Genomic DNA, 25,389 nt, shown 5'->3' on the forward strand with positions numbered 1-25,389 from the left:
CACCTAGAAACACATGTGCCTGATCAAACACATGCGCCCACTTTGCTGCACTTAGGGGTTTTCTGCGCATGTGCTCGCAATCTGTCTGTCAGGCCTTGAGACACATTTGATCTCTTGTGAGTACCCTGAGACTTGAAACCACTTTCAGCCCCCACACCCCCACCCCCCCACTTTGAGCTGTGTTGTGAAACATCTGTTGTCACCCTTAACTGGGGTGCATCTGCAGCCCATCAGCAGGCGATTTACTGAGACACAAACACTCACGTGAACAGTTAGGTCATATTGACACAACAAGATCCTGTGGGCCCTTGAAGTCCCCCCCCCCCCCCCCCCCCCGACTCCCAATTGGCTGTTTGAGGTCACCTGTCAATCTAAGCACTGTTGCCAAGGCCTCCTGTCAGGTGTCCCAGCATGCACCACCAGGCCTCTCTTGCCCAGCTAGAGGCTGTCACACGCCGCAGAACCGGAGAAAGCTCACACTCCACAGCAGATAGCAGGACAGCAAACCCCGTTCTCCCCCCCTGATGAAGACGTCCACTTTTGGATTTGATAACGAAGACACTGATCATGTCAGCTGACTCTCTTTTTATTTTTGTCTCTGTAGGTGGTGAGAGTTCCCGTGGAGAGCTGCGAGCAGTACACCACTTGTGGGGAGTGTTTGGGCTCCAGAGACCCTCACTGTGGTTGGTGTGTTCTCCACAATGTGTAAGTGCCACACACACACACTCTCTCACACTCCTGCATTCATTCATGCAGTCGACCCTGATGCCCTTTTTAAAGATCAATTGGCTAAATTTGCCACAGAGTTTGGAATGACTTCCTAAAGTCTTTTGTGCTGAGATTAGGCCAGTTTGTTGCTCCTCTGTGTTGAGATAGTGAATCTGCTGATGCGGCAGATTCCATTTTGACTTGACTGAATCAAAATTACAGCTGTGTGTCATCAATTTAAAGGGTGGGGCAGTGTTTAGTTATGATAGTTAAATGTGGGAAACTCTAAAACAGCACTTGTATTTATGAAACAAAATTAATTCAGGGATCAACTATGTTTCTTTAACTCATTTTGTGCATGCAGACATTAACCTCATGGTTCCTGAGTGAACCCGGCGCTGACCTTAAATAGAGAACACGCACACACACACGCACACATGGAAATCATCATTTAGACCCTTTCAGAGGATAAACAGGAGGCATCTGTTGCTGAAATTAAATCCTGCTCTTTTTAACAATCCAATTGAAAAGATCAAAGCGGATAAATGATATTTACGACACTCTTCTTTTTCATAATATCTGTAGAAACGGGCTTCCCTTGAAGTCTGAAAACTGAATAAACAATGGTCATAAATAATGGAAATGAACAGAGGACTGAGGTTGTGCGTTTAGTGTGGAAGTCGTTGTGGTTTGTTTAGCTGTCCAGAGAACATTTTCCTAATACTGCCCAATATGAAGATATGGTTTTCAGTAACCCCTCCCATAAGAGTAGCTCTGCACATAGAGCCACACCAACAGGAGACTCGTCCTTTAACCAACAGAATTTCTCTCTGAGCTGCCGCCCGGCGTCTCTTCTGCCAGATTTGAAGCTTTAATGTTCTTTTGAAATGTGGGGAGTCAGTCTAAGTTGATGTCCTGCTCGTTTTTTCTGATGCGCTCACTCCTGCTCACCTGGATCCGACGTGTCCAGTCAGTATGAAGTCTAACAGGAGAGCTAAAGGAGCTCTGATGTCAAAATGTGTTTTTGAGGTCCCTGAAGCCTGAAGCTTGTCCTTTTCCTACCATTACCCCCATTCAGCACTACATGATTGAAGCCCGGCTTGAATTTCTAAAGAATAAGTCAAGTGGTACTGTGAGTTGGTAGCGCTGTGGTGGCCGTGCGTTTATGAAAGTAACCTGTTCCACTGCTTATCTTAGGTTTGTTTTGTGCTCAGAGGAGGAAGATGATCAGCGTGTTGTTAAAAGGTGACAGGGTGTTAAACCCTACCTGAGAATCCACAAGTGTTTGGCCAAATAACATCTCCGACTGAGTTATTTAAACTTACAGTACGGTGTTTTTCTGCAGTGAAGAACTTCAGGGTTTTTAAAAAAGACAGAGGTAGTCATTTTGTACTTGAATTGTAGAAAAGCCTTTCATGTAACCCCACGATGACCCCGTGTCTTCAACCTACCGTCCCCATTTCCTGTTTGAGTGCAAAGTGTGTTTAAGGCTGTCTTCGACACACTGGAATTGTGTTAAGCCTTAGTCCCAACTGTCCATAGACTGTTTGGGTGAAAATTTGGGCAAACCTGTACAGGACATGCGGTGACCCGCTCAAAAAATGCCAAGGTCGTAGACCGCTCGATGAACCCGTGGAGCAAAAATGTCTATGGACATGCTGCGGGTGACAGGTTATAATGAGGTTATAATGAACCCTTCAAAAACACGTACGGGTATGTAAGGGGGACGTAGGTTAGATGCAGGGGTTTCATGGATTTTGGCCTCCTTGTGGGCAAATTATGAAACCAGAGCCTTATGAAAACTACACGATACTTTTAGCACACGCACGACAATGGTACGATACATTTTCATGGCGTCCCTTGAGGCGTCCACACAAGCCTCAAAGGGAACTGTAAGACACACCAGCGCTCCCTAGGGATTCATGTGAACAACAATTTGATTCAAATCATAATTTGTGGTTGCCGATACGATTCATAGTTGATACTGGTTCATTTGAAATGATCCGATCCAGGACATCTTTGGCAAAAACTTCAACCAGTGTGATGCAGAGATAAATACCTGGGTACTGAACAGGGCAGGTGAGGTTTTCCAGATTGCTTATGTTTCTTACAAGATAATCCAAGTGTAAATTAAATACATGTACAAGCCAGTCATCCCTATTGTCTCGGAAAGCCCTGCAGCACCCTAAAGGGTCAAACCCGCATACGTGTGCATGTGGCTTTAATAGTCAAGTTTTTGATGAGCTTTTGTTTCCTCTCTGGTACCTTTTACCTTTACGTTCTAAAGAGCAGCTGACAGAATGAGAACTGAACAGCCAGCGACAGATAAAAGGCCTCTCTTCATTCACTGCTACGCAGAAGCAGCAAAGTAAAGAGTTGATGATGGGAAGTGGTGTGTGTTTGTGTGTGGCTCTCAGGGGAGCGGTGGGTGACAGTTTTCTCCCTGAGTGTGAGTGAAGGCTGACTAAATGAGGGAATGGGGGAACTGCTTCACAGCTCAGGCAGTTAGCAGTTTTTTTTCTGCCTCCCTCATGTTGTTCAGGCCTTGCAAAGCGCTGAATCAGCACTTCCCCTTCACCGCTGGGACCAGTTGTTGTTAGCGCGAAGGTGAAGCAAATGCAATATGAATAGCTAATAATAAAAGCGAGCTGCAGCACAGGACGGATTTCCAGAGCCGGGTTTGTAATAAGACTAAAGGAGGCGAGTGATGTGTAGTGGGCTGGAATTGCGTAATTTTAAAGGTTCAGGGAAACTTTAACGGTTGTGTAAATTTCTCCAGGGAAGTCTGAATTAGGAAGGCTTGTGAAAAAAAAAAAAAAATGGGAAGAGAAGGGGGTCTGGATGTTCATAGCAGTTCTTGCAGATGTCAGGACCAATAAGAAAATGATGTAAAGGCCCACACTAATGGCTGAGGCAAGCTATTAGCCTATTTGTCTTTTATTATTGGCCTCATTTCTGTGCCAGGGTGATGGCGGCACGTGTTTATCATCCTAATATGATTGTCTTGTTGGCTTTACAGCTCCTTTTATCCTCTCTTTGTTCATTCATCCCCGTGTGTCCTTCTGTCCTTGTTTCTTTCTCCTCAGATGTTCTCGTAAGGACCGCTGTGAACGAGCAGGAGAGCCTCAGAGGTTTGCTTCAGACCAGCGGCAGTGCGTGGAGCTGACTGTTCAGCCAGGAAATATCTCTGTCACCATGTCAGAAGTGCAGGTGTGTACAACAATGTCTGCCGTTCTGGGTAGTGTTTACTCCTTTGAGCCTTTAAACCCAAAGATCTGGAGCAGAGATGAGCCTCCTTTAGTGAACGCTGCAGAAAATGAGTCTCAAGTGTTTTTGGCTTTGAGTTACATAACCACAACGGATCTTTGAAATCTTCTTCATGAATCTTTCACTTTAGGTTTTCCCATGATTTACTTTTTTTATCACAATCAGACATTTTTAGTTTTCAGGCTTCTTAGACGGTTTCTGTGGATGGAAGTGCTAAACTTCTCTGCTTTGACAAATTGAAGGTTTTGTAAACACGCCTCATTTCATGAAGCTTATTCTGTAGAACTAAATGATCGAAGGATCAAACTAATATAATTTGAATGATTCTGATTCTAGTGTTTGTAAAGATAGCTAATTTTTGTCTGATCTCGGTTATGCAGAGATCAGACAAAGCTTAGTCACATAAGGATTTTAGCAGCAGTGTCATTATCAACAATTCAAACAAGATTTAAACAATTTTTATTGATTTAAAAAAATTAATACAATCAAGAATATGACCCGAACAGCCAGCGAATGTACTTTTCTGTGCAAACCGCCTGCAGGTGAAACCGTCTTTGGTTCCTAAGTTTCTGAAGAGAGTGAAGGTTAGGATAATGCATCAGAAATACTGATGATAAATCTGATGTCTTATTTAAATGCTTGTGTAAATGTCTGCAGGAAATAGGAAACTTTTGTTGAACGGAGGTTTCTGTCTTTTACAGTTTTCCCTTGTTTATTGTGCGGGATCGCAAAGTAGAATTCTAGATGTTTTAAGGTTGTAAAACTCCTCACTTTATCCACTTTTCTCAGACATGAACAATTCTCACTTTGCTCTCTTGTTTAAACTCTCAAAGATCAGACTTTTATAGAAAAAAAGGGTACTAATATAGAATGAAAACAAAATCTGATAGCCTCCTAAGATTAGTGTAGAAAACTGACCACATTCTGTACTGGAGACGTGATCCAGGAGGTTGATTGACAACATCAACAGCCAATCAGCGTTCAGCGTTATAGGGCGGGAACACTGTACTAATGAAACGGATGGCACTTTGTTAATTTGGGCATTTAGAAAACTGTGCCGTGTGCAATCTTTTCACATGTAGAGATGAAATTCATTTACTTTTTCCAATATCTATTTATGAAATCTTTTTTGCCCTATGTAGTTTATATATTGGCCTAATTGCTATAGTTACTATAAATAGTATTGCATTTTTGACCTACAGGAAGCACTCTAACATTTATAGATAATATAGGAAAAAACTGATTATAGAATTCAATTCAATATTATTTATATAGCTCAATATTACAGCAATACATAATTAATTGAATATTGAACAAGAAATCATAATGACCATGAAGTCATAGAATCTGACAATAATGACTAAACTAAACAGACTAGGCTAAACTGGGCCTCCCTGCCCTCAGACTGTCCTTCTCGGTAAAGAAAATGTCCTACAAAAATGAATTCTGGAAAAAAATGAAGTCACTTGAAGCTACTGAGGTGTGTGATGCCGGATTGACCTGGCTAACGCGGTAAGCAGAATAAACTGTCGTTTTCCTGTACGACGAGCAAAATGTTTTTGCACTCTGATCAACGCTACAGAGCATTTCCATTTATTATTTACCTCCTCAAAAACAGATTTAGCGTTTAATCTTTCCTTTTTTTTTTATTGCCACAAGAGGGTTTGAGAACCTCTTTCTTGCTCTTCATGACTCAAAAATTCAAAGTTCAAAGTTCTCCGAGAACATCCAAGTGATGAAATTTCAGCAAATATAAACTCCACACGCTAACAGAATTGTTGTGGTTTTGTTAAGTCTGTGGTGAATCGCTGCTGTGCTCCCATTCTGTCAGCGGTTCCTCAGTGTAACCACACAGGACTGAGCAATGACACCTTCCTTCAGTCTCTTCCTGCATATTAACACACACACACATTAATCTCATCGTAGCTGTTCCAGTAAGTGACGCACACATACACGAGCACCGGCTCCCACGCCGCCCCCCCTCAGCGCTCCCAACTCCCATTAACCCCCATGTCATATCTTACAACAATTCATGTAGACTATGTCCTTTCATTGATCTTGTGCTGATTGTCTGACTCGCTCCCTTTCCATAGCTGGTCCTCCAGGCTCGTAATGTGCCGGATCTGTCGGAGGGGGTCAACTGCTCCTTCGAAGACTACGTGGAGACCGAGGGCCGGATCCAGGGTGAACACATCTTCTGCCTGTCTCCTTCTGCCACGGACATCGCCCCAATCACCAAGAACAAAGGTCAGAAGATGAGCAACCATGTTACGGGGAAGTGAGCTCATTGGGGTTGGGGAGGGTGTGGTTAGTTGTGTTAAGGAGAAGAAAAGAATGAAATTCTGTGTTAGTTCTTGTTTTTCTGTCTCTCCTGCCTTCTGTTGTTCTCCTGTTGGTGTATGATGTCCATCACAGGCGGTGTCTTCATCACCCAGGAGAGTTTAGTGATGCTGCTGGAAATAGCTACAGTTCTGCGTTACCTTCCATGTTACATTTGCTTCATGTAAATCCTTGTCATCACCAATAATGGTCATCCATTTAGTTTCAAAGACATATGCAATGGTCCAGATTTATCTGCTGGAAATAGAGCTGTTCCTGAACCCCTGTTAGTGTTTTATGCTTTGTTGTCAGTTTAGTTCTTTAGTTTTTGCATCTAAACAACTGGTTTGTTCTCAACTTCCCTTCAAAAGGAGGAACTTCAATGCATTCTTCTTCTTCTTAACATAAAAATAACTTCATTTTAATGTATAAATTATGACTTTCACAGAGCTTTTGCTCTGGTTTCATGTCCGATTCTGTCACGCTGCAAACACTGACTGAACAAATAAAAAAAGTCTTGTACTCAAACACACCAAAGCTTGTCAGCTGGTCTGCTTCAACATTCCTCAAAGAGACAACTCCTGAAGTTCTTCAGCTGATCCCATGATGATTATCCGCATCATAATGGGTTTGGCATCCAATCCCTGATTGGTGCTGCTATTTCTAATGCCACCCTACTGTGTGCGTGACTGGAGTCGAGCGTTGCTAGGTTACCGCGTGTTTCTATCATCGTCTGAGATCAAAACAACCAAAAAACAATGTTTGGAGTTAAATAAGAAGGCACACCAATTGGTGGTTCGCATCTTTTGATTCTCTGTAGTTTGGTTGTTGTTTACCAGCAATTTCATTGATATTCACCCATAAATCTGATGCTTTTTGTTGCTTTTTGTTGATGCAGGTGACAAACGGGTGATCAAACTCTACCTCAAATCCAAGGAGACGGACAAGAAGTTTGCCAGTGTCGACTTTGTCTTCTACAACTGCAGCGTCCATCAGTCGTGAGTTCAATTAATCAAATTAAGAATGTTCCTTCCATTTTTTTTTTAAATTATGAGATATGAGCTCTTTGTCTCTGTGCCCCATGGGCTTTCTAAAGTTACTTCTTACGAGGTGAACTCTCACATCACTGCCCCACCCTTCTGACCTCCACTGCAGGCTAATGTTACAGAGAGACTCAAAAATCAAATGTGCTTTACATGAAAAATGTAAGGAGATGCTAATTATACTGTTTTGATCATGTCCCATAAATCATTATAATGCTTGTTTAGCGGTTTATTAATTACACAGCAAGCTGCTGCTGTTCCTTTTGGTCGTATTATCCCCTGAATTTTGTATTTCAGTTGACAAATAATAATATTTGTCCCTCAGTGTCCAGTAAACTATCCTTTGGCCAAAAATATGAAGCCCCACCCTCAATGCAGTCCTATCAATGCATTCTGCTAAGGTAAAAGAATCCCCCAGTCCTGTCGTCTGCCCCACAAGCTTCCTCCTGCCTGTCAATCCACGGCTGATCCAGGGGAAGCTCAAGCGTCTGCTGGGGTATTAGCCTTGGGGCAGCAGATGGTGCGGCGGCCCCTGGGGTACTGCAGGGCTCCATCCCTGCTCCCCCTGTGGATACAGCCAGGGTTGTCCACAAACACATAGAGACTCACACATTTCCAGCCCCACTGAGTCACTTAGTGCTCATTTAAACTCTGAATGTCTTGGACACCTAATCCGCCACTGTGACCTTTAACCCGATGCCTCCCCGTTCCCCTGCTCTTAGTCACAAATCCCAAAGACGATTAGCTCAGCTGGTTAAGGGTGTGGTGGTTTACAATCCTGCTTCATTTATCTCCCAGAAGGACTTGTGATGTTTGCTCTACCTCTTGCCGCGGTCTACCATCCAGAGCAGATCCTGCATCTCAGATGGGCTTGCAGAAGATTTGGCCTTGAATAAAAGGATCAAATTAGAAAAAGCAACAAGTAATGATGCACAATGAAAAAAGACTAGCCGACAAACACAAAGAGAGTAGCACATTTGAAGATATCACCCCAATGAGTTCAGATTAAATCTGTTCTGTGAGCTGATCTAATACATGCAGCGAGTGATGTAATGGACCTGCTTAATGAAGTTACAGACAGAGCATGTTGCATCTTCTGCAGTTACTCTGATGGCCAAGCAAGATGCCGAGATAAGAGCCCCATTTGGAGCTGGCACTCCATCCTGCTTACGCTCTGTGCCCCCCAGGCCTCAGTGTGCAGAGTCTGATGAGATCAGGCCGGTAATGTCATTGGTGTAATGTCTGCACGCGAGGCTCCATTTCCAGAATGCTTGGTCACTCCTGACAGAGCTCAGAAAATACTGCAGGCTTTTATAAAGTGAACAGAGCGCTTCACGGGACACGATGAAATACGCGCCCCCTCCTGCTGAATTTATGATCATTAGCAATCTGACATTTTTCAAAAGCAGCTCCATATCCCTACGGATCCGCACTGTGCCAGAACAAAATTATAGTCCTTGGATTGGTGGAAGGCAAAAGAAGTCCTTGAACCCCCAAAATCCACGCCCCTCCTGCTTATATTTACTCAACTGATTACGTCTTGCCCCTTGCCTTTTCAAAAATGCCATACATTTGCATATTGTATTAATCTTATTAGAATTCCCCGGTGTTTCCGTTTAAAGGTTGCTGAGATTGAAATAGAAAATCACCTGCAGCCATTAGTTCTCCCGTATTCCGTATTTACATATGCTCCTTCTCTCATTCCACGTTACAGCACTTAATGAAGATGCTGTCTGGAAGTAATTCGTGTTTGAATTGTGTGATTAAAGATGTATGAAGCTGACTTTGTTGTGCCGTCTAAATTAATCATTCAGTCTGTAAAAAATATTGAATGTCATTAAAAAAAGAAATAAATGATAAATTAGTCAATAGTTAAACTAATATACCAATAAAATTGTTATTACAAATATTGCTATCTTTTTTACTTTACAACGGCTGGAATCTGCTTAACAAATGGCTTAAAGACTATATTAAAAAAGCACCGATGGGAAATAAAAATTCTACTAAAATATCAAATCTGTAGCTGTTCAAGTTTAGATTTAAAAACAGGAAATCTGACACAGCATGTAATCAAGACAGCAGAATATTCCAAAGGTAAAAAAGTGATCTCCACACTTCTATACACCTCTATTATTATTGGATTCCCAGCAGATTCGAACCAGAATTTGGGCTGTACTTGACTTTTGCGGTCAGTTCTGTACTTGATTGAAAGGTAAACCTTTTCAAACCAGCCAGGTTCTTTTATAAAACCTTCACAAGCTTGTTACTCCAAAGCTATAATGTCAACGGGATGTTCATGGTGTCTGGGGTGCGTAGTTCACCCAGAAGAACCTATGGTGATGTCAGTTTAACAGAAAAGGATCTGAAGTGGATTCTGTGGTCCAGTTGGTTTGTAGTAAAATACACATCATTTTATTTTTAAGAACATATGAGTTCTTTTGGGTTAAGGTAGATTGTTTCATGAGAAGAGTACAACAGAACTTTTGGATAAAACCATTGATTGTAAATGAGAACTTGACTGAGTAGCCCCTCCCTCCCAGCATTCCAAACAGGAAGTGGCTTAAAGAAGCCAAAACCCTGTAGATTTCCATAGAGAAATAAACAGCTGCTATTCAGTCATTCAATTGGTCAGTAGATCCATTCCTACTCTGATAACTTTTTTTTTTTACCGTGTTCTTGAAAAGTCTGTTTTTCGTGCTATTTTTTCCATAGCCCAGGTTTTTCAAGTTATAAACTGACCAATCATATGCTTCAATGAAAGTAGGTGGAGCCTGCTGACCCCCACATCTAATGTTCAAACCATTTGCCAGATTTGGTGTTGCCAGCTTTGAAGTGGTAGGGGTGTGGCCTTCTAAGCTCTCTCCTGACTGTGGAGAGTGGTTGCCACAGAAACATTGACTCAGACCATCTTGGACCAATCACTACTGATGCATCCTTCAATGGCTGCGGCCTTCCCGGTCGACGTTAGTCAGGTCCTTCGTCAAGCGGGTAGGCCGGATGTTAACGGCTGTGAATTTGGACAAGTCTAACCTCTTAATAATTCCAGCTGTTACATCGGCGAATGTCGCCCAGCTACCGTGAGTCCTGAACAGATAGGAGTAGTGAACCAGGCATGGAGCTTGAAATTTGATCCAACTTTTAATCTTGGAGGTGTAATTATAAAAAGGCGTAATTATTTTCAACTTCGGGTCCTGCTTCACAGTCCGCCATTGTTGTCAGAAAATCTCCGGGTTTGGCTGCAGTGCATCTTGGGATATGTATAGCATAGAGGGATACACCAGACTAATCCTCGAAATCGGGAAAAAAAGGCTGTATTTGTTGGCCACATTTGAAGTATTCGTTGGATTTGGACAGCGATTGTTGTGGCGCTGTGACGTAAGCGGCCTACAAATGCAGCCCAGGAAGAACGGAGCCCTCCAATTCGGACACACTCAATGTCTGACCCCAACACGGTGGTGTCCGTATTGCGAAAAATGGCGACTGAATTTCCTCATTTGGTTTGAGCTGAATGTAAACCATTTTTCAATGAGTGATGTCACACTCACTCAGTCCAGTTCTCATATACAGTCAATGGATACAATGCACAAGAACTTTTGTGTCAATTTTCCAAATGAGGTCAAATGCAAAGACACCCAACAAAAAAACCCAACACCTTCACTTGATCCAACTGAAGGTGTCTGCTATTCTACATGACATGCTGAGCATTTGATACTGCAAGGGCAAAACCAATACAGTCAAAATCAGGTCTCTTTAGCATTAAAATCTGTTGACTTTTTCAGAGGAAGGTGTTACTTACTTTTTATGCTTTGAAGTTAATGTTGCCAATAAATAAATTTTACAAGTGCATGGGTGCCAAACACTCATATTTAACAATCCAAACTGTCCAAGTAAACCATATGTGCTGTGAATCTCAGTGTATTGTATTCAATCCAAAAAAGGGCGTTCATTATCTGAGGCTGCGTGTCATTTAGCATCACAATGTGAATCGATTTAATTAGTCCTTAATTAGCATGATCACGGCCTTACAAAGCTGCTCGGGGTTGTAACACAGACTCGTCCCGTGGCCTGGGGTGGCACATTCTTGGATTTCAAAGGCCTTGGTCATAAAAGTAGAGAAAATGAAAGGGCTAGTGGTTACCTGGTGGTTTTTCCATTTTATTATTTTTGAAGCTCAGGCTCACTAACGAGCTCGATTTCAACATGAATAAAAGATAGACTTTTGATCAAAATGCTTGTTGGGCTCCAGTGACAGATGTGATGATGGATGTGAGCTGCTAACTACATTGTGGCGTTTGACTCCGGTTGCCCACTGTGTTAAGTTGGAGTTGTGGTGTATTTTAATGAAGCCTGGTTCAGTGGTGGGCCCCGAGCAAAAAAAAAAAAAAAAAAAAAAAGTCTTTGACATTCTAAGCAGGAATTGTTATTGAGGGAGTAAATGCTAACAGGCTAACCTGGCGGTGGATTTGTCTTGCTTCAGTAATGTCGTTTGCTCTTTTGTTAGGAAGTGACAGCCTGCCGTCTGCTTCATTTTTCACAAGAATGTGCAGCGAGCTCAGATTTTCAGTTTTTGGTCTTTAAATCTGAGCGCTGCATGCTAACCTAGCGTAGCTTAATCGCTTTTCCTCCATTTGTAGGCAACAATGACAAATCTCCTCTTTGCTCTTGTGTGGTATTAAGAGGCCTGTTATTTCCTTAGCTGCACATCTTTCATTCTAAATGGACAGCTTCTGTCAGCACAATGTTAAATTGGTCAATTAAAGCGGCAGTGGGATTGAATTAAGCTGCAGCTTCAGATGTGGCTCACAAGGAAGAGTCTGGGGTGGAAATGATCGCTTAAAGTAAGCATGTAGCCAACGAGCGGTCCTAATTGATCCAAATGAATCCATGTCAGAGCTTTGATGGATTCATATATGGACTGTGTCTCCAAGCTCGAGAGGTAAAGATTTTCCTCAGCGAGGTCGAGGCAAAAGGGAAGCTGTCATTTTATACACTCTGGAGCTTTTCATGAGTCTGCCCTTTTCAGCTCACCCACATCATGTGACGACGTGTCAAGCAAATGTGGCCGAATGTAAATCAAGTTTGTCTTCGTTGCATTTCTAATACATCCCGAACCTGGTTTGGGATCTGGTAAAATGAAGCAGTATTCTGTTGGCACATAACGCTCCTGCTAGATGGACTAAAATCAGAAATGGCTTGGCTCTGCTTCTCTCTAGGGCTCATAGACCAGCACTAAATAAAGCTTTGTTGATAAAGTGTGCACTTAAACCTGCTCTATAGCTCATATACACTTATAGATTCGTAACCACCGCAGAACATCAACCCAAATAGTCCGCTCCCCATTTTTCAGGCACCCTTTCCCGCTTATTTTGTTCACCTTCTCCTCTCATGGTGATTGTCCTCCACACCTTGGTCGGGGCAATCCTCCAGGTTTTGATCTCTCCCACCCTCCTCGCCTCTCGTCTTTCTCTCGTCTGTCAGCACCTTGGCTCAGCTGAAGCAGGTGAATTTAAAATGGGGGAGCGCTCTCAGTCCAGCAGATGAAAGAGGGCTTTAGACAGAGAACACAAACGAAAGGGATGCAAAGAGTGAGAGGCTGAGAGGCAGACAGACACACAAAGAAAGGTTTATCGCTAAATAGAAAGGATAAAACAATGGAGGGATGGAAAGAGGGCAAAATGTATGCAAAGTAGTGGGATGCCTGGGAAGGTCATGAAGCGTGCAGAAGCTGCAAGCTTTGGGAGTTGCATGAAAGCTTCTAGCTAAAAACCCATAAGTTAAAAAAGGCAAAATTCAAATGGGCATTTTAAAAATCAATTATAACTATGAAAACTTTTTAGCTGCTGCATCCAAAGTGGCTCTTATTAACTGTGTTTAACTTACTAGTAGTTACTGCAAAAGGAAATATTGACATTTGTGAACCCAGTTATTTTGATGAACCCATGAAAAACTGTAGAAGAAAAAGCAAAAACCACAGAAGTCCGGTGTTAAACTTTTTATTATGGTCTAGCCAGGTTATTTTATCCTAACCCTAACAGAGAGAGGGACTGTGCTTAACACAAAAAAGATCTGGAATAATGTAGACCTCGACTATATGGATAAACAGTCAAATTAATTGGCAGCCATTTGTCCTCCTGATGACGGACAAATGGATCCTAAAGCAACCACAGGTGAAGCGGAAGGTAAGAATACTCACCTGCAGAGAGGGAAACGTTCAAAACATATTAACACGAGGAGAAAAAGAATAATATTCTTTCCAAGTGAGCGTATCTTCACCGTCTCTGCAGTTTCCGAGCACAAAGAAGCCGATTGGGTGAAAAACTTTCTTTGCTTTTTAGCAATACAATAAAAACTAATAAGAGTTTCTTACACCCTGCACATCTATAGGAGCTTTATATTTGCTTTTCTAATTTACTTGTTTTTTTAAATAAATGTAATTGTTGGTGTTTGTATGAATCTATATTTTGATGCCAATCTTTTCACTTTATCTGCAAATGAATATCAGCTCCAAATATCGGTTATCCACCTGCTTGACCACAATAATTATCGGTGTCAGTCCTGAAAAAAAAAAAAAAACATGCTGGTTGATCTCTAACGAATATATTTACGTGAAAAACCTTCATTTGAAAAACACAATTGAAAATACATGTCCAGGGATTTTGAGCCTCTGTCTGTCATGTGGGATCATGGATGGTCATGGAGCGGGCAACCCACTCCTCATTCTAACTTTACACAGATTTTCTGTTTCTCTAAGATCACATATACTAGATATTATTGTCTAGATTTCATTTTAATTTACATGTACATATTTCTTAAGCAGCATTATATTTAATGGTATTTATTTCAAAGTGACATTGGAGACACAGCTGTGAGAAACTAAAAAGATGTTTAGCTTTCTGTCAGAAATTTGACGTTGGAGATGAAATTGAAACATTTTCTTTGTGTTCTTTATGTTCTGCTTAATGTATCTGACTACTCATAAATCTGTTCTTCAATGTATTTATTGAGGTAAAAGTTATTTGACTTGACAATGTGCAGCAAGCTTTAAGGGAAAGCACAAAAAGATGCTTACAAGCCGTCGTCACGGCGTTACTGAAGGACGGCGAGTTAGAAAGCAATTGACTTCTTTCTTTTTGAATGAATAATGCTCAAACTGTCTGTGTTCCAGCTGCCTCTCCTGCGTGAACGGCTCTTTCCCGTGCCACTGGTGCAAGTTCCGCCACATTTGCACTCAGAACGCCTACGACTGCTCCTTCATGGAGGGGCTCATCAAGAATTCGGAGGTAGGACTTCCTCTTCTCTCTGCAGCTTCACCTCAGTGTCTCCCGTATGAAAAATGTCACATCTAGCTTAATTAGCAGATATAAAGTGTTTTCCCCTTTTGCCTCACGTTTAAAACGGGTGATGAAGTGATGATTTGATCCCTCTGTAGCTCCGCCTCCAGCTTTCCTGCTGTCACCCTGCTGTGTGTCTTCTGTCTGTGTTTGATACTGGGGCTTCTGGCCCGGTGACAGCAGCTGGTGTAGCGAGCTGCAGTAATTCTGTCGTGGCTCATAAGGCCATAAACGGGGCAGGATGAATGACTGGCTTTGGAAGCACCGCTCTGTTTTTACGCGCCCAAATGCTGCACGAGCAGAAAAGCTCATATTAATTGAGTTTCAGCTCCAACACTTGTAGTGTTTGTCGGCAGCCGGAGGATGTTTTTCCATTCCTTTCTTTCTGATCTTGCCGCACAGTCGCAAGGAGGGTTTTTCTAAGTCGTATCTTGTTGGTGGACTTACACATGTAAACCCTCTGTTCTCCCCCGAGACTGACAGTTACGCCTGGGCTTTATCTGACCGGACGCACAAACACACAATCGCCATTCCTCCCTATCTCCTGTTTTGGTCCGACTCTCATTATCTACATGCAGATTAAAGCCCCACCCCCCCTGAATCTGTAGCCTTTATTAATTGGGCCGCCTTGATCCAATTACTTTGCTCTTTATCTCCTTCCTCAACCAGAGCTCTGCAGACTTCCAAACAGTGCAAACACTGCAGTGCAGCTTTTACGGCTCGTGGAGCTAAAGACGGCAGATTAGCGTAGCCGTCTGCAAACGGGAGCAGAAATGTGTTGGTCTGTCCACTCCAAACCCAAGGATATGCTGGTGGGGCAGCGGATGGATATTGAAAAATGCTATAACAAAATTAGGATTTGAACTCCATAGAAGTGAATAAATGAGGTCTATGCCCGTGACTAGAGCTGAAACATCAGCTTGGATCAGAAGGAGAATCTGCGGCTGAAGGAGGCAGCAGGAGGAGGAGACGGAGCAGCTGATGGTGGCATGTGGACACGGAGAACAGGCCTGTCACCTCGTCTGTCCAAGAAACCACCGACCACATGCTCCTCTGGAGAATCCATCATCTGCATCGCCGCCACACACCCCCAAAACACACAAGTGCTCTCCTCTGTGTCTCCTGTGCACTAAAGTGTAAACATTCCTGCAGTGACACGTGCACGCACAGACTCATTCATCATACTTCTCTTTTGCTGCCATATCCATTAGCTGCTCTGTCCAAAGCCCTAACAGGTACTGCTCTTCCTCCAAGCATGGCTTATCCTCCTCCTCTTCTTCAGGGCAGGATGCATCTTCCTCCCCTCCCAGCACTTTGAGACTCAGTCCCCCCATCTTTTCTTCTTTCTTCGTCATCGTCTCCTATGCAGTAGTTTTGAAGAAGAAAAAAGTGTAGACTAAAACAACAAAAGGAGCAGATTTCCTTCTCTTTAGCTGCAGCTAAACTGAGGTTTCTCGGTCTTATGTGCGTTCGCTCGCACCCTCAATTTAGACATGAAACGATTCCGTTTTGCCACAGCGTGGTTTCATCCTGAATACAAATAGAAATGTTTAGCATACAAGTGAAACAAGTCTCCTGATAGCAGACGTTTCCTCAGACCTTTAGCGCTCGCTGCTGCAGACGGAACACTGGAGATGGGATTGAGACGGTTGATTCTCAGGTGGTGATCAAAGGCCAGACAAGAGTGTTCATGCAGGGCTGAGAGGGGAGCACTCCTCCCACCTCCCTGTGTGCTCGGAGGTTTGGCGGTGGAGTTCAGAGCTAAACGTTAACCAAGCCTTCTTCCCTCCGTGTGCCTCAGAACGGCACTCCAGCATCCAGTTCAATACCAGTCTGCATTAGTGTTAATACATTTGCTCATCTGAAACTCCTTTCACTTCGCTCTTTAATCAGGCTGATCCAGAGTCTTTATTGCCATGGTAACACCGAGAATGTGCAAGTCGCTGATGAGCGCCCCGCCACCCCGCGTCTTCTTCCAAACAGCTCCATCTCATTTATCTGTAATTTGTTCCACCAAATTATATTTTATAGATTGCATTTGTGTTATTGTCAGGGACCAAAAAAAACAAAACAAAGTAATGGTGGTGTAATGGAATCAAGCACAGCCGCTCGAACAGATTTCATTAAAGGAAAGAGGAAAAGGATTGAGAAAGAGGAAAGAAAAGAAGTGTTTGGTGAAATTTCCAAATCAAACGGGTGTAAATGAAGAAAATCCCCCCAGAGATGCAACAAACAAATTCTGGAATGGAAGAGAGCAGGTCGGTAATTGCAAGTAAATTGGTGTTACTTCAGTAAAAGAACATCGGAAACAAAGCAAAAATTGGCCTGAATTGGGTTTTATTTTCCTGAACTTTTTATCTTAACTGTATTTACTCATGTTAGAGCCCCATTGAGATCATTTTTTAATCTATTTTCAACGGTTTCTAGTGGTCCTTTCACTATGATTATGCTGTTTCAGCAAAAATGGAGGACATAGTTTCTGCAGAGCGGGAGGAGTTCATTAGAAATTCACATCTCCCCCACTAGCTTACAGCCCCTCACACTCCCAACAGAGCACTGGCAGTGCAACAAAGTTGGCGAGCAGAATTGGAGTCATTCAAAAGTGGTTAAACAAAGATGGTCATGGATCTATTTATCTGCAAGTGGATGCATCGTTATTATTATTATTTTTGTTTTTAATTTTTGGAATAATGACAAGATGATTATTTCTAGTGTGGGTTTTCATGATGGTTACTGCTATTGATTTTTCAAGTATCAAGAATAAAATTAATGTCTCGAGCCGTTCCTATCTATTTATGTGTTTTTTTTCTGTTGTCTCACTTAAATAAAAGAAATAAAATAAAAAAGAATGGAGCGGAACAGAGAGCTTGTTGCCCGCCAATTGTAGCTTCTACATCACTCCCCCCCGTTTTTTTAAACTGCAAAATTTTTCATCTGATTCACGATGATTTGAAAAAAGAAATACTCAGAAATGCAATTCTGAGCCTAACCTGTTGTAACGCTTTCTCCAAAACCCTAACAAGTGTCAGGCAAAGTTCAGGCTCGGCCATGCTCAGACATGCTTTTATGTTTAGAACCCAAACCCAGAATCCGTCCCACTGCACCAATCTAGGCCCAAGTGTGCCCCCCCCCCCTTCCTTTTTTGTGGGTCAATTCTGGCTCAGGAAGTAAAGAAGTGGTCTGCCATGTGGGAAGAGGATTTTTGATCCCTGCTCCTGGATGTGAAGTTCCAGACACAGAATCCAGAATTCCAGCTGCTTCAGAACAGTTTGGGAGAAAGAAGTGGATATACTTTTTTTTTTCTTCTTTTGACTCCGCCTCTTTGTCTTTATTTTTTTAATCCATCAGGTGTGTTTTGGGCTTTACTTTAAGCTGTTCTGGTAAATGTGGTCTTATCTTTCCACACAGTTTTAAATGGAAGACCTGCATCGCTGCATACTTGTCCCGTCTGCAGTCAGAGTGGGTTTGCATGGAAGCCTTTTGGGGCTGTCAGTAACATCCCTCCCCTCCTTTGACCATTAGGGGAGATGATGCTGGATTTAGTATTCCAGCACCTTTTCACAAAGAGAAAAGCTAAAGTTCTCTCATTATTATCTTTTTTACATTCTCTGTCAGTTTAATGAAATTGTTTCTCCAGCCTGAACTTTTGAACTCCAAAACTTTATTCGCATCGTCTGTGGTGGTCTCCACATGGCAATGGACTAATGAGCTTCATGTTTTTTTGTTTGACCTTAAAATATTAAAGTAAACAAACCACTTAGCTAGGTCTTTACATAACCTCAGCAGTTCTCATGTTCTTTTGTTACTTTAGACTCATTGAAAGTAATGAAAGACGCACATAACATGTTTATAAAATTCAGAGTTTTTTTGTTGTTTCATTTCTGGGAGATTTTTTGATTCTTTGAAATCTGTGTTTGTAATCTTGACATTTCAGTCTCCTTTAGCTCTTTTCTGTCATGTTTGTGTGGGAAAGTCTGGTGGATCAAACCACTTTTTCCTTTTGAAACCCCCCCAAAGCTGTGTGTTACTACTGGAGAAAGCTTAGTGGAGCATTTGAAACGTGTTTTAAATGAAACAAAATGGTTGTTTTGTGTCGGTTGAAAACTTCCTTCTTATCCTTAGAAGCAGTGCTTCTCAATTATTTTTTTGCCAGCCCCCCCTCTAGGTAAAAAGAAAAGCACACACTTGCGCGGTGACAATATATTAGGTTAGTATCTATAAAAATTGTGTAAGTATACCCGACACTGTATCTTCTAACATTAACAAAAGCAAAAAAAGCAAAATGAATCCTCTTTCAAGAACTATTACATTTATTTAGCCACACAGAAACTCTGTTAAACAGAAAAGAAGCTTAAAGCGCCTGAAATAGTCCTTATTTAAACTAGAAACATTTTGACCAACTGAACCATTTGATGTGAGAAAAATAATTACATCAATAAATAATATTATATGTAAATTGATCTGAAACATTAACACTGCAACCATTTGGTGGATTAACCCCCCCAATCCAACCCCTTAATGCTGAGTGTCAAGCAGGGAGGCATTGGGTCCCACTGTTAGAGTCGTTGGTATGACTCGGCCGGGATTTGAACAGCCGAACCTTCCATTCAAAGGGCGGACACTCTACCACAAGGCCACTGAACTGGTCACTACTGCGCGCCCTCCTCAGACGCTGAGCAGAACACACGGGTTCTTTCTTTAGCGAAGGCGTCCCGCAGACTGAAGGCCACGGCTGCTGGAGGGGCCACGGCTGCTGGAGGGGCCTCTCTCCCCGCACGGGTACAAGCGCAGGACAGGACAAACACAAGCAGCTGCACAGGCCTGCAGGGGCCGAGGAATCACAAAGAGGCGGTTGATTGAAAAGCAACAACTATTTTCTTTTTCCTTGCCTCCTTCTGGGGCGTGCATCTGTTTGTAATGTCTGTCCTCGCCCGTTGATCTCTTTTCTTTTTCTTTAAGCCCTCTCGTGTTGTCTTACACCATGTTTTGGTCACTTTCTCCTCTTGATCCCTCCTCTCCTGGTGAAGTGTTCCACTTTGCTCATAGCCGCACTCGCATAAACACACGGCTGCGTGTTTCCTCTCAGAGTCGAGAGGCGATGTGCATTAGCCACCTCTAACAAAACGCAGAGGTGGTTCGAACAGACCTGAGGTGAGTTAGATCTGTGGAAAGGTGGAGCGTCCTTTTCCACATCAAGCTCCCAGCGGTGTGTCCAAAACACCAAAGACGGACAGAGATGTAAACAGAAGAAAAAGAGACGCATTGGGTGGAAAGATGAGGGCGAAGAGGCCAAGTGGCAGAGCAAAGGCTGCAGCTTCAAGGTGATAGTTTTCCAAGTGCTCCAAAGGTGGAGGGGGAGGGAAAAAAGCAGGGACCGCCGGGAGCCGGGACCATCGTCGTCAGAGTTTTTTACTCTGCTCAGGTGAATTTTCACTCCGCTAAATCTGTAGAATTTAATTATGGATCAAGGAAAAGGTTTAGTTTATATCACCAATCACCCAAAAAGTTACGTTCTGGTCATCTTTTGATCTATTTTCAGTCTTTTACTTCTGATTATTCAGGGTTTTTTTTGTGCCAAAATCAAAATCATCTAGGACATAGTTTCTGCAGAGCGGCAGGAGTTAAATAATTCACCTTTGAGTTGTGGGAGGCACTATCTGCGCAGTCAGCCCACCCCCATTTCCCATCAATCCCTTTGTTTACATAATTTCCCTCTACCTTACAGCCCCATTCACACCCCCAACCTAACATTACAATAATGGCGAGCAACATTGGAGCTGTACAGTTTGGCGCCAGATCAGACGAGGAGAACAAAGTCGTACATGGATTTATTTGTCTGCAAGAATGGAGCGGAGCAGAGAGGTTTTGTCGCGCCCTGCGTATTTTCTACGTCACAAACACGATTTTTTTCAAACTGTATTTTTTTCTTCTGCTCCTGATTCACAGCAAATTGTATAAACAAAAACTCTGAAATATTATATATTAGATTAAGACATTTTCTTAAAGATTTTCTTTTACATTTTCTACAGAAAAGTGATTCATTGGATTAAAGGAAGCTGTTATGATATTTATGCCTTTGTTAATATTGTATCTGTGTAGTGTTTTGAGAAAGCTGTTTCCTGCATTTTTGCATCAAAGTCCCATAAACCTCGAGCATTCAGCCCAACCGCTCATGTGCATAGACGTCTGCTTTTCCTCTCTTCCTTAGTTAAAAGTCAGACCCCTGCCTTTGCAGGACAGCCATGTAAAATGATTTTCAGTGGGAAAATGGCCTTCAGCGTGGCTTCTACTGGGTTTTGGTTCTCAATTATTGAAGAACTCTTAAGAAATGATAAAGGTGTGGAAATTATTGGTGTTTATCTGATCTGGTTTGTTTTCTCACACGATGCTCGCCAAACCAAAGACTGAAGCAAACAAAACTACATGGAAAAGTCTGGCATGTCATGAGGGCGCTAATGGTTGCGGGAAATAACTGGCTCGTTCTCCGATTATCAAATATTAATTAATTTCAGAAATATGTATATTTTTTACCTTTTTTACTTCTTTTTTATTTTGATATGTGTCAATTTCGCCATCTACTTCCTTTACCTTACTTGTGGGGTTTGGTTTATCGCTCTGAAGCGAACCAGAATTTGCTCAACCAGGGTTCAGGTGAGCTGTCACACCTGCCCGATAAGGCGGACCATCAAACCAACGAACTCTGATGCAACTTAAACTCAAAGAGTGAACGCTGTGTTCCTGGAAGAGCCGAGGATGGAGTCACATGAACCCCGTCCTCCATAAACCACATGCAGATTTGGTGGTCGGCGTTCGAACCTCCTGATGGGAGTGGAGATGAAGTCCACTCCCATCAGGAGGAACAAGGTATAACGTGTCTGTTGGGTTATTCTCCTCTCGGAATAATCCTCTCCCAGCTGACAAACCTGAATGGATGCAGCGGGGTTCACATCCGTCATGCCAGCACCCAATATGGCCTTAGTGAAAGTGTAATGAAGAGCTAAAGATTCTCACAGATGGACACGGGAGTGTGTCTGCTGGTCGTGCACACACGTGTGCTTTAGTGTTTGCAGATGTTTGTGTGCGCGTGTCACCCACAGGTCCCAACTGGTTTAATTATTCAGGCCGCATGAAATCTTCATTTCCGCAGCCCTCACAGCCGGCATGCCTGATAGTGAACACAGATGAATATTGCATTTTTAGCATCAAGGCTCCTGCGTGTCAGAAAGAGGGGGGAAATAAATGCCAAGTCACTGAGACAAAGGAGGGGGCCGTTGGAACAGCCGTGCAGAGGGATGCGGAGGCAGAGCGGGAACTGCGGGCGGATCAGAGATGCAGAGGCAGTGATTGAGAAACAGCAGCCGCCTGCTGGGATGGAGAGGCGCTGAGAGGGGAGGCGTGCTGCGCCGGCAAATCTCACAAGACCGGCTAAGTGTGTCTGTCGTGTCAGGCTTTCCCCCACGCTGTTCTGCCCGAGCGCCGGTCAATGATTTCACCCCAGCCTCCATTTTACAGACACCATTGTACTCCCATGACAAGATGGCCCGCAGAACAGCTTGCGTTTACTTTAGATGCTGAGGTTTGGAGTCAATCATGTTTTCTCATCATCTTTGGTTGTTTTGGTTTTTTTTCTTCAGGAGAAAAGTCGTCAAACCGCACGACTCGATCCTCAGTTTTTCTCCGTCCTGTTTGAACACTGCTCTTTAAATTAAATTAGGATTTTTGCATAAGCAGATTCTAAACATAAAGCCAAAGCATGCATTGAATATGAATTGAAACCCTCTTGATTACTGATTTGTTAATAAACCCCCCCCCCAAACGGAGGGTTTGAGTTCTTCCTGAGCCGGAGAGCCACAGGCGGGAGAGCGTATCTACCTCCGAAATCAAGGCTCGTCTCTGAGAAGCTCAGCGGCACAGGGTTTGATTGCTGCTGACATATCTGGGTTAGGATGATAACGGGGTGCCTGGCGCCCCCTCACCCCTCCCCCTCTTCAATGTTGGAGAAAAAAAAAAGGCAAAATTATTCACACATTGGTGTTTTTCCATTGTTTCTTGGCGCGCTGCGCCATATGTGTGGAGAGGATAAACTGTGTCGATTTGGCAGCTTGCTTGTAAGTCAATGATAAGGGATTAGGAGATGAAATCAAAATGTTTGTGGGCCTGGTTGGTACATCAAAGCACTTTGAATGTGTTCAGGTAGATTCAGTGGAGCTCCAGCCCTGCCACACTTTGATAATCCATCTTAAATAGTTAGAATGTCTCCCCATCGTTTCCCAGCATCCTCTTCTGCGTGCTCGCTCATCACCTTTTTCTCCGTCACCTTCCCTCCTCTTCTTCCTCCTCCTCCAGCTCTCGCTGCATCATTACTCTGCTTGGAAAGACGGGCGTGGGCAGACCTTCTCCCAGTCCCTTTCAAGGTTCAAAGTGGCCTTTCTTCTGCTTCCTTCACCGCTTCGCTCCGACACGTTGCTGCCTTATTAAGTTGTTCCTCACACGCCGCCGCTCGCTCCCTCCCTCCCCGTTTCAGAGAACATATTTCTGGCTTTTGCTTGCTCCTGTGCACGCTCACGTGCACTCCCTCTCTTTTTTTACAGGCATGAGAAGCTTTTGCAGGTTTTGTGAAAAACCTCTCTCAATAAAAGTCGCACCTGTTTGTTGTTTGTTGCACAAACATGGAGATTTTCTGGTGACTGTCTGCCTGTGCATCTTTGTAAATACAGATTAGTGGAGGAACTTTTGTATTTAACACCCCCCCCCTCCATGAACAGCTGAGCAGCTTATTCGGATGACTAAACTAAAAAAAAAAGCTACTCTTATTTTGAAAAACTGTATGATTTAATAGGGAAAATTTTGAGGTTTTTTTTCTTGTTTCTGCCACTTTCCGATCGACCCATTTTTTTTTATTAATTTTTTTTTAGTCTTAGTTGAGTGACAGTCGGCACTCCTGTGAAGGTTTTTTTTCATCTTTACATTTGGTCAGAGCTTCATGCGGTGCAGGACGTCGCGCCCATCGCTGCAGCAGGAGGGGTGGCACTGTGCAGTTCAAGGCCGTGGACCTCTTCATGGTTTCTCATGTTAAACCTCTGTCAGCGAGCCTGGGGGCTGCAGCTACAACCAGTGGGGGGGGTGGCATTGAACGCTTTTCAAACGTCCCTTTGGACACCCTACACGCCACACACATACACACACACACACACGTGCACAGATTATTCTTTTTATTTGTACCGATGCCCCATCTCCCCCACCGGCTCACCACATCCCTTTACTTCATTATTTAGCATGTTATTTTTTCTCCTCCGTGATCTATGGTTTCCACATCACACATGCAGCTAATTAATTATGAATGGACTTTAAAAAATAAGGGGGGGGGGATCAGAGAGCTGAAGGGGTGACCAGACGTCCGCCTCATTATGAATGCGCAGCGTTTTTGGAGGTTTATTAATTTATATCTAGTCAGCCTTTGGAGCTCTTTGGCTCTTTAATGCATTTATTTATTTATTTATTCATTTGTACGATTTCTGCCTTCATCTCCACAACACCCCCTCCCCCCCTCCCCCCCCCCCCATCTCGCTTGAATCCTCCGCCCCCTGAACCCATCCATGTCTTGATTTTTATCTCTCACCTGCTGCAGATCTGCATGAACACACGCACAGCGTCACACTTTCCTGCAGACCTTCTCGTTATCTGCTCCTACATGATGTCAAAGGGTTCAAGCCCACCTGCAAGAGGAGACCATTTCCTGCTGCAGCCAACTTCTGATTATGTTTGCATTTTCCTCTTTTACTTATAAAGGTAAAGAACATGGAAAATGAAGCACATATTCGTTAAGTTGACTCTAAAGCAACAGCTGATCTCCTCTGAGAAAAGCTTGGGGCAACGTTCAGTTTCACTTGGATATTTTACAATTTAGGTCAATTGTTCTATAATTGGAACAACCCTATTGTTCCCAATGACACTTTTGATTGATGCGTGCATTTAGGTTATAAGCTTTAGTCCCAACTGTCCTGGATACGGGCTGTCTGCGGGTGAAAAATGGTCAAACCAATATCCAGGTCGTAGAGCGCTCTGCCAGCCCACAGAGACTAAATGCATTTTTTTTTCTACGGGCACGCTTCAGGCGACAGGTCATAGCGAACATTATACAACACGTGAGGCTAAGTAAGGGTGATGTGGGATGGACGCAGGCCTTAGTGATGTTAAGTGTGCGTTTATTGCGTGCAGCCGGAATGCAGCAAAATAGTGTTGTTTGTCTGGATGTCCTACACCCCCCTTTTTATCACGTGCACACCCCGTGCATGCACCATTTGCACGAGATCAGTAGGGAGCCAGTGTGCGCGCCTTACTAATGCCTAGAGTTCAGCTAAGGACACCGTACGACAGCAACACCCCTACATCCTAAGTGCGTTAGTTAGTCTTATGAATACATTGCGATACATTTACCACACGCACGACAATGGCATGTTCCCTTTTTCATTATGTCCCTCGAGGTGGCCGTAGGAGCCTCTAGGGAACTGTAAGACACACCTGTGCTTCTTTACGACTCTCCACAGACCCGTACAACCCAAAAACACAAAGCAGCATCGTGCGAGTCAACCCCCCATACAGGTGCATGTGACTAAAGCTTTAGATGCTCATGATGACTGCTGAACTGATGAATGTATTCGATTTGCGGTAATGTTTTTGCAGTTTTTCTCCACACATCTTTACCGTAAACTCTCTTCATT

At 43.2% G+C, this 25,389-nt stretch overlaps 1 protein-coding gene across 4 annotated transcripts in view; it reads left to right on the forward strand.

Moving 5' to 3' along the window:
• The window catches only part of LOC101175150 (plexin-A1), a 187,179-nt gene that overhangs the window by 100,722 nt on the left and 61,068 nt on the right, over nucleotides 1-25,389 (forward strand). For all 4 annotated transcript variants that reach the window (XM_011475605.3, XM_011475607.3, XM_011475606.3 and 1 more), the window contains exons 5-9: nucleotides 605-705; nucleotides 3,795-3,918; nucleotides 6,069-6,222; nucleotides 7,193-7,292; nucleotides 14,503-14,617. In XM_011475605.3, the coding sequence (XP_011473907.1) occupies nucleotides 605-705; nucleotides 3,795-3,918; nucleotides 6,069-6,222; nucleotides 7,193-7,292; nucleotides 14,503-14,617 (594 nt within the window). The remainder of the gene's footprint in view (nucleotides 1-604; nucleotides 706-3,794; nucleotides 3,919-6,068; nucleotides 6,223-7,192; nucleotides 7,293-14,502; nucleotides 14,618-25,389) is intronic.

This window comes from Oryzias latipes, chromosome 5 (genome assembly GCF_002234675.1).
Source record: "Oryzias latipes chromosome 5, ASM223467v1".
Classification (NCBI taxonomy): Eukaryota; Metazoa; Chordata; class Actinopteri; order Beloniformes; family Adrianichthyidae; genus Oryzias; species Oryzias latipes.